General features: G+C 40.8%; 1 protein-coding gene across 1 annotated transcript in view; it reads left to right on the top strand.

The window, feature by feature from the left end:
- LOC147728741 (EF-hand calcium-binding domain-containing protein 6-like) overlaps window positions 1-13,369 on the top strand; it is a 377,333-nt gene that overhangs the window by 322,985 nt on the left and 40,979 nt on the right. The window contains exons 14-15 of the mRNA XM_086962496.1: window positions 149-273; window positions 444-687. Coding sequence (XP_086818622.1) covers window positions 149-273; window positions 444-687 — 369 coding nt within the window. The remainder of the gene's footprint in view (window positions 1-148; window positions 274-443; window positions 688-13,369) is intronic.

Here is a 13,369-nt window from a genome sequence, read left to right as displayed (position 1 = left end):
ATGTATGTTATGATACTTTACTCCCTCTGCATTTGGGGCCTATGGAAAATAAAGTTGAATATCTCTTCAAAGCACCATCTGTGATCAAGAAACACAAAAGAGCATTTGGTCACTGATATGACTCTCGAACTTCTTTATTCTCCCCAAGTTGTTCAAGATTATCAAAATGCTGCTCAATAAAAACTATCACTCCGTGGAAAAAGAGTTTGAAGATCTGGATGAGATGAATTCCAGGCGCCTAAGTCAGGAGAGCATGTACTTCCTCCTAAAGCGGTAAGAGTTTTATGAGGTTTATTTCTCAAAAAGTTAATTTCTTGCTCATGCAATTTCAGTCTAAAAAAACGAAAGTTAATTTCCCATCTCTCATTTTGTTGAAGGATGTTATGGAATTTGCTACTCACACAATAAAGCTATACATCTTAATTCTTATGTCTTCTTGATAGGTTTGATATCCATCCTGAGATAACTAGAGGTGAAATCCGCCGGCTGTGGGAAACCTTGATTACAAACCAAGACAAAACTTTGGATTTCCTGGAGTTTGTGAGACACTTTGGCTTCTCTCCTAAGTCTGCCTGTTTTCCTAATGCCAAGATTAGCCCACCCAAGAAAGGCGACAGTGACTTTAAGATGCTTTCTAACAAGCTCAACTGTGATTCTGATATCCTTGTCGATAGAGTCCGAGCTAAGGTAAGAACATTGGAAATGTAAATCCATAATGGGTATAGAAGAATTCAGTTCCAATATACCATTTCAGGGCTTGCTCTGTATGAAAAAGTAATAAAGTTAGTTTTTCTTAGTGGCAGATTTCTCCGTCGTCTATGGACAGAAAAACAAAGTGATCTGCCCATCCATTTTGGTATTTGCACAGAGCATCTCTATAGTGGACAATGTGTCCTTCCAAGGATATTTCAAGAAACGTGAATAACAACATACACATGTTTGTAAAGGAACACAAGAGTAAGAAGAGAAGACAATTAGTATTTTCACAAAAAAGGGTAACATTCTATATCAGCCTTTTTAAAGTCCAGAGGTGCCCTAATCCCACCCCATAAAGCACAGTAAATATCTCACGTCCCCTTCCTTAAAATGTAATTTAATTTCATGTCTCTGGGCTTAGATCAGCCAGTAAGAATGGATTCTTCACTTTCCTGAGAACCCTGCATCTTAGAGTCCATCATCAGGTTTAACGGGTCCATTGGTGATATCAAGCCTCATATCTGTAAACAAATTGTTTAGAACATTAGATAGTCTACTGGATTCAGGATTCACCTAGTACCACAATCACTGCCTCCTTACTGTGCCCCATAGAGGTTTAGATGATGGTGGGCGTTATGTTTGGTCATTAAGATCTTGCCACAGGTATGACTAGGAAATAGCCCAGTGCAGCTCATAGAGCCATATCTGAATATGGCTCAGTTCATATTTAATGGGGCAGAGTGAGTACAATTCCTGATTTAAAACTGAGACCTTCCCTTGGAAGCACACAGAATACCAGCTGTAGGAACTGAAGTACTTAGTGAAGGAATATTATGTGATGTTCTCCAGTATGATGGATTGGATATAAACTTTGTGAACAGTGTGAACATAGGATTCCTTCTGCTGCATACCAGAGACTTTCAAACTCTAGAAAATTTGGAAGAGGAGACCACAGAGTACATTACCCTTTAGTCATCAGCAGTAATTCTTCTGCCAAAACTAGATGACAAAATTCATACTTGCATCAATTTTTGAGGGTATGTGTATTCACCCAGAGTGGTGCTCAAATAAATCAATGAGCAATTGGGCTCTTGAAAAGTTCTTGACTAGTACAACTAATTTGGGAATTGAATTTGACAAGAGGAATGAAGCCATCTGCGCTTGGAAACATGAGCAACTTGGTTAAGTTCAATTAGATAAATTATGAGCATTTAAAACAATTTCAACTGCAGCAATTATCTTCAATCTACACGGTGTGTTCCGCAATACCTGGTTGATATAGGTATGCCACATGGCAGATGTTATCATGCTTGACTTAGCTGTCGAATTCCCTAACAAGAATCACAAAATCAGATATGATGATCAGGTTTGGATATTGCTAGCTTCGATTGTGACTTGCCCTTGTCGAATGCTCCATCACATAAGGGGCAATTTACACCTTTTCAGTTCCTAAGCTCAACTAAGTAGCCCCAAATATACACCTGTGGACAGTTCCCAGATTCCTATTTTTCAGGTCAATTCACGGTTCCTGATTCAAAGAATTATGGTTTGCACAGGTGGAATTGAGTACCACTTAAAAAATCCACTAATATGGCAGATTTACAGTGGTCCTGAGTTGAGGGTTAGGGGCATCGTCCTGGTTCCTTGCTATTCTAGTAAAGCACACAGTCACCTAAAAGAGTATCCTGACACTGTGGAATTGCTTTTTTGCTATGTATGATGGTTGCCTGTTAGAAATAATAGCTTAAAAAACAATCTTTCAGAAAAATATTTCATAAAAACATACATTGTTGTTCAAAATATAATGCAACAAACAATTAATTTAATTCAAGCCCATAACAAATATGACCGATTAGTCCTCCCTGTTTAAAACTTTCAGCAAATTGTCATATATCCAACATATTAATAAGGTATCAAGTGCATGGCATGTTTCTTCTCCCCGTCCTCTTAGCATATAATTGCTCTTTAATGGAAACATTATTTCATTTCTGGAGCCCAGACCCATGTCTGGTAGTTCAAAAGAGCTCCAGCAGATAGTGATCTCAGAACTTGCTAATAATAGTGCAATGAACCACCAGAGGCAAGGAGCACTTGGTCGAATTCCCAAGCGCTTGGAGTTGCTGAGGAGAATCACATCCACATCCGGGTTAAACCCAATCCCAAGTGAGGTCTGAGTGAATACCAAGACTCCCCCCACCAAAAAAATGTTTGTACCCAACTGCATCCCCATATCAGATGAACCCAGTCTCCAGACTCCAAGCACCTTGGGCACTGGTTGGGCACATTCGAATTCCATTTGTTAAACCTGAGGGGGTATTACATACCAGTCAGTGAGCATTCAGCTGCATTCTTTGAAAATGTTTTCCTCTTAGCCTTTTGTGATTGAATTGTGACACTCCTCCCCATTGCTCTCTCGTCGAGTTTGTATTCATTTCCTTAAGCCATCTCTACTGTATGACATGAAATTGTTCCTCAAATATATTCTGCAAAGCTCTTAACCAGCATATTTACTGAGACAATTTTTTCTGATTGCTAGAGGGATTAAATAAGCATATGGTACCACACTTTTATGTTCAGTTTTCAGCTGTAAGTACTTTTCAATATGGCAGCTATCTGTAAATAGAAAAAAAATATTTTTGATAGTGGTAGTTAAGCCTGAACAGCTTCCCAAACAATAAGGTTATCATTAAATAGTCAATCACCCACTTTCCTGAAGGTCCGTTGTTCCCATCCATTTATCTCTTACCCCAAAACAGCTGGGCATATGCTCATTTCTTTTGATAAACAACTTTATTGATTATAGGTAAAGCATTCATTTGACACGTGATAGTACACTTAAGATAATGCACAGGACAAATAAGAAAGGTGGAGCATCATAGGACGAACTTCCAGGAAGGGGACATATTCATGCAATGAAGGAAACTATAAGGCTATTCCAGTGGACCCAACCACTTCCCCCAAATATGTTCCTGTTTTGAAGGGCATTCCCCAGGCCTATAACCAGGCTTCTCTTGTTGCACACACTAAACCATACCACGTCACCACGGTGACACCATAGGGTAGCAGGAGCCTTCCATTGGGCCGCAATGTCTCTCTCTGCCGCAATTGTAGCTGATCCTAAAAGCGCCTAATCTGCCCTCGAACCCCGGACCCCTCCAAAACATCAAGCAGCAGCAGCACAAAGGATGAAAGTGGTACCTCCCAGCCCAGCACACCTGACAACTCCCTCACCACGACAGACCAGTAGTTCTGGGTCAACAGGCTCAACCACACCATGTGATAGAAATAGGCTGGGGCACCTGAGCATCGAGGACAGGTCAGGGTGAGGAGAAGGCCAACATGATGAAGTTTAGTGGGAGTAAGATAGGGACTTTGCAAGTAGTGGGTCTGGATGAGGCGTAGCCTAGAGGAAATCGTTCTGATTTGAGGTGCATCTTGCCGGTCGTCGTCATCGTCAAGGGGGCCCAGCTATTCCTCCCATTGAGCCCTAAGATGATCCAGTGTACCAGGGGTGTTAAGGATGTGGACATATGCTTTTAAAGTGGGCGGGGGTGTTTATGAACTTCAGGAATCTGAAGCCGCAGTCTTAGTTGCTTAAAAATGGGTACTGTTCAATATTTCACCAATTTGGAAGTCCTGATCAGAGGAATCGGGGGCGGGGGGGAATAGGGGGTGACGGGGTCCTGTGTTTAGGAAACTTCCCCGTTTTCATTCTTTTGTTGATTTTATCATACCTGTTGTTTATTATTGGGAAGGCTGCTTCGTTTTTTCAGACAAATTGTAGGATGGTGCCAGTTCTCTTTTTCAAAAAAATATTTTTAATTTATTATTTTCTTGCAAGGAAATACAGCAGTACAAAAATACATAAATAAGAAGATATCCGCATTAAGTACATACAATATACAAAATTTATACAATTCAAACAATATGATTAAATCCATTCAGCAATAGGTGCCCAAATTTTCTCCCCCAAAGCTCTTCTTTTAACCCCCTTTAACTTATAAATAGCGGACTCGATATTATACGTAAACAATAATTTTTCACGCCAAGTAAAGAATGAAGGAGGATCTGGACTGATCCATTCCCTAGAAATACAGGCCCTGGCTGCCGCCATACATATAAATAAGTAATAAGATATTGGCTTTAATCTAGAAGGGGTATGCTCGATACCCAGTAACACCAACTCAATAGCTACAGTAATCTCACATTTAAGAACAACAGAAAGAAAGCTTTCAATTTGTTGAAAAAACGCCCTAAGTTTGGGGCAGGAAAAAAACATATGTAAATCATCAGCTGCAAATAACCCACAGCGACTGCAATTCGTTCCAGTAGTCGTACTCCACTTAGCGACTTTACTTGGAGTGTAATAAAGGTTATGTATACACATAAAATGCTGAGATTTCATCATCCCTGTAATCAAACAATCTGAGGCAGATTTAATATAAAGCAAGATATCGATATCAGGGATGCCTAATTTATTAGCCCATTTCGACTGGCATTGTCCCAGATCATCCCCACATTCTTGAATCAAACTTAAATAAAGAGTTCCTATACGAGGCTTTTTCTGCAAAAGTTCTAATAATGGAATTTTCATCATTCTAACTGAGGTAGTAGATAGATAACTCTGTAAAAAAACTTCAAAGTTGAAGAAATTTAAAAAAATCATTTCTTCCCAAAGAGAAGTTGTTCTCTAATTCCTGAAATGAAGCAATTTGGCCATTAACGAATAAATCTCCCAAATATCGTAGTCCTTTCTGCTCCCACCTATACGTCGTTAAGTCGCAGAAAATGACTGGCAGAAGACCTGACGATGTTAAAGGGGTATAGAAATTGAGTTTAGATAGACCTAAATGCTTTCAAACTTTTTGCCAGACTCCAAAGGCTGCCTTCAATGTCTTTTCCTTTTTTTTATGGTAACTGGGCTCAACAACCTTAAAAAAACCTGCCTTTCACTTTCTCGCCCATAGTCATTTCATATATCGATGGGGTTTGACAGATGGGTACATTTACTTTATCTCCCATTATAAGAGGACTTATAAATTGTAATGCAGCCGCTAAATAATAAAATAAAAAGTAAGGGACATTCCTTATAACCCCACAAAAACCGGGAAGTAGTCCTTTCTAAATTTTTAAAAGAAAGAGAGTGAAATTCTAGCGGTATAGTGCGATACATGTACAACACTTTTGGTAAGATCAGCATTTTTAGGATATTAAGTCTGCCATACAGTGATAAGTGTAAGTGATCTAAGCGCTGTGACATGGTATTAATCTGCACTATCACGGGATTTATGTTAAGTTACGGTATTTTATTTATTTTCTCTATAGGCAAAGAAACCTTAATTCCCAAATATGTAACCTCTGAAGTAGTGGAGATATTCTGAGGTGGATTATCCCCAGAGCAAAGGATCTGCGTTTTCTCCAGATTAAGTTTATAGCCGGAGAATAATCCAAATTGTTTAGCAAGATCGTTAATTGCCGGAAGGGCTGTTTGGACATCGATGGTAGTTATCACTATATCATCGGCGTAGGCCAATGCTCGATAGTTGGTATTAGCCAAGTAAATAGGTTTAATTTTTTTCTTCCAAAATAAAACAATTAATTAAAGGGTCAATATAAAGTGCAAAAAGTAAAGGCGAGCAGGGATATCCTTGTCGGGTGCCCCTGGTGATTGAAAAAGAAGGGGAAATTTGACCATTGATTCGGATACAGGCTTTTGGAGCGATGTACATAATTTTTAGTGCTTTTATAAAACCTGAACCTACTCCCTTCCTGGATAACACTTCCCATAGATAGCCCCAGGCAACCCGGTCAAAGGCTTTTTCAGCATCTAAGAATACAAGTCCAACATTAGACCGGGTTGCTTGGGACCAATCAAGAAACGTGATCACCCGTCGAATATGATCCGCAGTGTCTCGGGTAGGAATAAAACCATGTTGGTATTTAGAGACTAGTGGAGAAATAATATTAGATAATCGTGAGGCAAGGATTTTAGAGAAAATTTTACTATCGGCGTTTATAAGTGATATGGGACGAAAGAATGAAGGCAGCAAGGGGGGTTTACCCTTTTTAAGGAATACAGTTATTATAGAATCATGCCATGATTGAGGGGCGATACCTTGTTGAGCTCTTAAACATAAATCCACTAGTTCTGATTTTAAGATACCCCGAAAATGCTTAAAGAACTCCAAATGAATAGCATCGGGGCCTGCAGCTTTTCCAGAGGCTAAGGACATCAGAGACAGCTCAATCTCCTCCCAAGTAATTGGCAGGTCCAGTTTCTCACTCTCATGTATAGGTAGGATATCATTCAAAACTGATTCAATAAATTGATTAATCTGATCTGAGCAGTCTCCCACAACATCCTCAGTATATAGTTTGGAATAAAAATCACAAAACACTTTGAGTATTTCATCTATTTTGTTGACAGTCGTCCCAGCAATGTTATTAATTTTGTCAATGCTAGCAAACACCGCTTTCTGCCATGCCCTCTTAGCCAAATATTTTCCTGAGTTTTCTCCCACTTCATAAACCTCCGTTCGAAAAGCAGCAATTTGCTGAGCAAACTGTAAAGCAAATCCTGGATGAATCTTAACTTTAAGAGCCAATAGTTCCTTAACCCCTTCCCTGCTCATGACGAGCTCAGCTCGTCATGCAGTACACTGGTCGTGTGCTTATGAAGGCGCTGAGCTCGTCATGAAACAATGGAATTCAAAGAGTTCCAGCACAGGAGGGGAATTCCATCAGCAGCGATGTGGTTAATATTAGTTTCTGTAGTTAGTCCCTTGTTACAAGCCTGCATAAGCCGAATCTCCAACAGTCTTAGATTATTCATTTCTGTTTCCTCTTGCTTTCTAATCTCCCTCTGTTTTCTTATTGAATAGCTCAGTGTTTCTCCTCGAACCCCACACTTAAAAGTATCCCAAACCACTTCTGCAGAAGCAGATCCCTTGTTATTAGAAAAAAACTCAGGAATCCAGGTATTCATATACTCGACATAAGATAAGTCAAACAGGAGTTTACGATCAAAAGACCACGGCCGAGGGGTGGGTAGAGTATTTAAGTCAAATCTAAGAGTGATGGGGTTATGATCCGATATAATTTTTGGTAATACCATGTATTCCATTTGAGCTAGTTCATTATACAATGCCTTAGCAACAAAAAAGTAGTCCAACCTGAAATGTCTTTGATGGGGGACAGAAAAGAAAGTGTATCCGAAAGTTCCCCCCCTTTTTTCATACCCCACATCTATCAATCTATAGTCTTGAATGATCCCCTTAATTGCCTTAAATACATTCTTCTTCCTCCCTGCATATGGAGTATTTCCGTAAATATCAAATGTTTCATCCAAATGTAAATTGAAGTCTCCACATAATATTACATTGGGTGACCATAAAGCTAACTCCTCACCTAAATGATGTAATACTGTGGGGTTGTCGACTGTAGAAGCATAAACTGAACAAATAGTAATGATCGACGCCCCAAATTTAAGTTCAGCAATAACCCATTGTCCCAGTGGATCTTCTTTAACTCTTTTAACTTCACCTAATCCAAACCTCTTTAAAATAGCCACCCCTCTTATTCTGGAACTTTGACGAGAACATCCCACTACCTCCAATCCAAGATCCCTAAGCCACCCTCTGTTTGCCCAAGAGACATGAGTCTCCTGTATACAAATTAAATCCGTCCGCATAGTTTTTAACATCTGAGCCATTATACCCCTTTTTCTTTTATCATTTAAGCCACAAACATTGATGGAGCACATCGTCAATTTAGCCATTGTCTTGTATTAGTACAGTTGTGCAATTAAACTTGTAATAACAAAAGATTCCAAAAATTGGCACCTGCCACACAAAAATCATGAACTTAAGAACAAAACATCCTTCAGCTGTATTTCCTTGCACCCAAAAGAAAGCCCTTGCCCACCCACATCCCCCCAGCACACCCTCCCCAGCCCACCCTCTTCCCAACACCCCCCCACCAGAAGCTTAAGGGCAACTGCCCCCATTGATGGAAAGTGAGTATGAGCTGTGTGATTCTGCCCGGGCCGACCGGACCCAAGTAGTACCTTATCTCCGGCACACAAAAAAAAAAGAGAATGAAGAGAAAGATAGAGGGGCAAACCACCAGAGCAAAAAATAAATATATAATTCTTATCCTTATCATTATCCAATCTCTACTACATTGCATCTAAGAATTGCTGTGCTTTGACCTCAGATAAAAAAAAAGTTTTTCCATTATGCACAACCTTAGGTTTTGCAGGATTTAGAAGAAAGACTTGCCCCCCCCTTAGACTGAATTGGTGCCATTAGCTGTTTAAGCCTCCAGCGTTGCTGCACTGTTACCGGGCAAAAATCAGGTCGAACAAAAAACTCATGCCCCAAACCCTTTCTAGTCTTTAAAGGTCTAGCCAAGTCATACAAATCTCACGAAGTAAGTAGTTCTGCAGGCATATAAGAATAGCTCTTGGATTCTTGTTCCCCCCCCTGATTGCGTTTTTGATTAAAGGGAAAACGATGGGCTCTTATAATTTCTTTATCCCAATCCCATCCCTTGAGATCCGGAAAAGCATCCGAGAGCATCTCTACAACAAAACGACGAATGTCTCTTCCCTCTGATTGTTCAGCTACTCCCAATATTACGTCGTGCGCGGTTTTCCAAATCGGTCAACTTCCAATCAATGTCTTGTCTAGTACTTTCCAAGTCCTTAAGTCCGGTTTTGTGTCGACAAACTGCATTCCCCATAGTGGGCTGGCCTGGAGGAAAACGCAGTGTTCCGCATAGTATCTGTGCCCACAATAGGTGGAACCTCCGACTCCACAGACCCCTTGTTGTGTAAATGGGTCCGCGGCCAGCGAGAGTATGCGGGGGGCTTTCTCGCGACGAAGAGCGCCGCATTTCACTGCGTTTTCCTTCAGGCTAGCCCACTATGGGGAATGCAGTTGGCCCGAAACATGTTTGGCGTTGTTTTGGACTTGGAGGAATAACGCGCTGTTTTTTGCCTACCTGCAATAAAGAAAGGATATACCTCTGACTGTGTTGGCTTTCTCAAGCAGGGAAACCTTTTTTTGGATGTGAAATGCCCCCCACGTACTCTCGCTGGCCGCGGGCCCATCTACACAACAAGGGGTCTGTGGAGTCGGAGGTTCCACCTATTGTGGGCACAGATACAAGGCGGAACACTGCGTTTTCCTCCAGGCCAGCCCACTATGGGGAATGCAGTTTGTCGACACAGAACCGGCTGCCCCCACTACGGTAAAGAATCCCACTATGGTAATGAACTCCTTTGCCCAACATGCACTGTGTTTTCGAGGGCGGAGTCAATGACATTTAATCATGAACAGCTGTGGGCGTCTGTGTTGAAGCCAGTGACCAAGGGCAGTTGGCCCGAAACATGTTTGGCGTTGTTTTAGGCTTGGAGGAATAACGTGCTGTTTTTTGCCTACCTGCAATAAAGAAAGGATATACCTCTGAATGTGTTGGCTTTCTCAAGCAGGGAAACCTTTTTTTGGATGTGAAATGCGGCGCTCCTCGTCGCGAGGAAGCCCCCCGCATACTCTCGCTGGCCGCGGACCCATCTACACAACAAGGGGTCTGAGGAGTCGGAGGTTCCACCTATTGTGGGCACAGATACAAGGCGGAACACTGCGTTTTCTTCCAGGCTAGCCCACTATGGGGAATGCAGTTTGTCGACACAGAACCGGCAGCCACCACTACGGTAAAGAATCCCACTATGGTAATGAACTCCTTTGCCCAACATGCACTGTGTTTTCGAGGGCGGAGTCAATGACATTTAATCATGAGCAGCTGTGGGAATCTGTGTTGAAGCCAGTGACCAAGGGCAGTTGGCCCGAAACATGTTTGGCGTTGTTTTGGACTTGGAGGAATAACGCGCTGTTTTTTGCCTACCTGCAATAAAGAAAGGATATACCTCTGACTGTGTTGGCTTTCTCAAGCAGGGAAACCTTTTGTTGGATATATTAATACATATATAAGCTCATCTGTGGAGATTTTGGAGAAATGTTGGAAAAACCTATTCAATCAGTTGACCCTCGGTAATCAAATGGCCATTAAGTGGATCTACGATTTTCCTAACTGCATTCTTAAACTGCTGTACCCTTAATCTCCAGGCCAGCAGTCTGCCACAGATCTCGCATCTATCTGCTTCCCAAAAGGTAGAGCATTCAATACTTGTTTTTCAAGCAAGTAGCTCTGCAGTTCTCGCCTTGCTACTTTTTTACCTAGATAATTTTATGGCTAGTCTGATTTGGAGCGTTTTAGCTCAACAAGCTAGAGAGTGTCACTTAAGGACTTCTATCAAATGTTTTCCAGTTTATTAAGTTTAGACTGAAGAGCACTTATCTCACCAATCATAGTAGATGTATATGCTTCCCAAAGATGTACTGTTGGGGAGGAGTCCCTATTTTCTTCAAAAATAGCCTTTATCATCTCTCATTTGCTCAAGGAAGGAGCCCTGTGCCAATAAATCTCTGCTCAGGATCCAACGAGAAGTTAGAGCATAATATTTTGAAAGACAACATTCCACAAGATAGCAGCATTAACAACCGTGTGGAAATGCAGAGGAAATCAATTAGGAACTATTATTTGTCCATAGAGAAAAAAGCCCTGTTTTGAGGTCTTTCCAGAAGATGACATAGTCAGAGATGAGAACTACAAATAAAAGAAGAGAGTTCCAATTTATTGGGACCATGTAGGTAAAATAATGTCCACCTTGTCATATGTGGCAAGGCATAGGAACCTGAAGCAGATGAAGTGAAGACGATCTGATAGATCTCAGTGGCTCATAAAAGGTCAATAAACCACACGAGAGATACCAAGGGTCTTTTCTGATTGTGTTCGTGATTGGAACCTGTTAGTGTCCCAGACCACATATACCAAGAGGTTTATTAAGAAATTTACACAGGAGAAGAGAAGGAAATAAAGTGCAGTTTAGAAAAGGAAAAATGTACCCATCAGCCCACTCAATAGTGGAACTTCGTCATCTGTTTTTTTTTGTTAACAGCTGGTGTCCAGTGAGCTCTTCCACAGGAGGAATCCTGAGGCTAGCTGAACTTAGACCCACCGGTTGTGCCATCAGCCGAAACCGATGAGAGTTTGAAGGCTGAAAGGGCAAGTTGCAGTGCTCAAAATAGTGAAGAATGAAAGAAAAGAGTAATCTTAGTGATTAAAAATACCTGTCTTAATGTCTTAAGAAACGTTATTAGGTGCGCCCATCAAGACGGTATGATTAAAAGCAGAGTGAAAATAGTATGGAAGGAATTACTATTCACCATGAATGATATTTGGTCAACATGTTTCAGCCCTTAAGGGCTTTCGTCAGGACCTATGATGTACACTACTGCAACACTTACCACGTGCTGTGATAGATAATTTTCATAGTGTAGACATATCTACTGTTGCAGATGTATGTCTATGTTTATCAACCTTCTCCTGTGAACAGAGTAAAGTGAGAGACACACAAAAAGAAACACAATACATAAATCTAGTCAAAATTCAACATATTAAGTGTATTGATATTCTGTGTGTCCATCTTGTTTTCAACTTCCAAGTCACCCAATTTTGTAGGGAGGAATTGCCTCACCTCACCTGGCGCTCGCTCAGGACAAAGGAGGCCACGCGCTGAAATTTTCAGAATGATATCAAATTACTTATCTTGTTATTTGGACTTATATGCCAAATCCTTATTATGTGACAGACAGCAGATAAGAGGGTCTTAGGCTCTAAATAAATAAGGCCTCTATTAAAGTGACACAAGCCATGTAATCTTCAAGTGTGAAAAAAGAGATTTAGCTCTATGAGCAAAATAACTTTAATAGAGGCCTTATTTATTTAGAGCCTAAGACCCTCTTATCTGCTGTCTGTCACATAATAAGGATTTGGCATATAAGTCCAAATACCAAGATAAATAATTTGATATATTCTGAAAATTTCAGCGCGTGGCCTCCTTTGTCCTGAGCGAGCGCCAGGTGAGGTGAGGCAATTCCTCCCTACAAAATTGGGTGAGTTGGAAGTTGAAAACAAGACGGACACACAGAATATCAATACACTTAATATGTTGAATTTTGACTAGATTTATGTATTGTGTTTCTTTTTGTGTGTCTCTCACTTTACTCTGTTCACAGGAGAAGGTTGATAAACATAGACATACATCTGCAACAGTAGATATGTCTACTCTATGAAAATTATCTATCACAGCACGTGGTAAGTGTTGCAGTAGTGTACATCATAGGTCCTGACGAAAGCCCTTAAGGGCTGAAACATGTTGACCAAATATCATTCATGGTGAATAGTAATTCCTTCCATACCATTTTCACTCTGCTTTTAATCATACCGTCTTAATGGGCGCACCTAATAACGTTTCTTAAGACATGAAGACAGGTATTTTTAATCACTAAGATTACTCTTTTCTTTCATTCTTCACTATTTTGAGCACTGCAACTTGCCCTTTCAGCCTTCAAACTCTCATCGGTTTCGGTTGATGGCACAACCGGTGGGTCTAAGTTCAGCTAGCCTCAGGATTCCTCCTGTGGAAGAGCTCACTGGACACCAGCTGTTAACAAAAAAACCCAGATGACGAAGTTCCACTATTGAGTGGGCTGATGGGTACATTTTTCCTTTTCTAAACTGCACTTTATTTCCTTCTCTTGTCCTGTGT

Source organism: Lissotriton vulgaris, chromosome 3_1 (assembly GCF_964263255.1).
Source record: "Lissotriton vulgaris chromosome 3_1, aLisVul1.2, whole genome shotgun sequence".
Taxonomy (NCBI): Eukaryota; Metazoa; Chordata; class Amphibia; order Caudata; family Salamandridae; genus Lissotriton; species Lissotriton vulgaris.
This window is presented reverse-complemented; position numbering and strand designations above follow the sequence as displayed.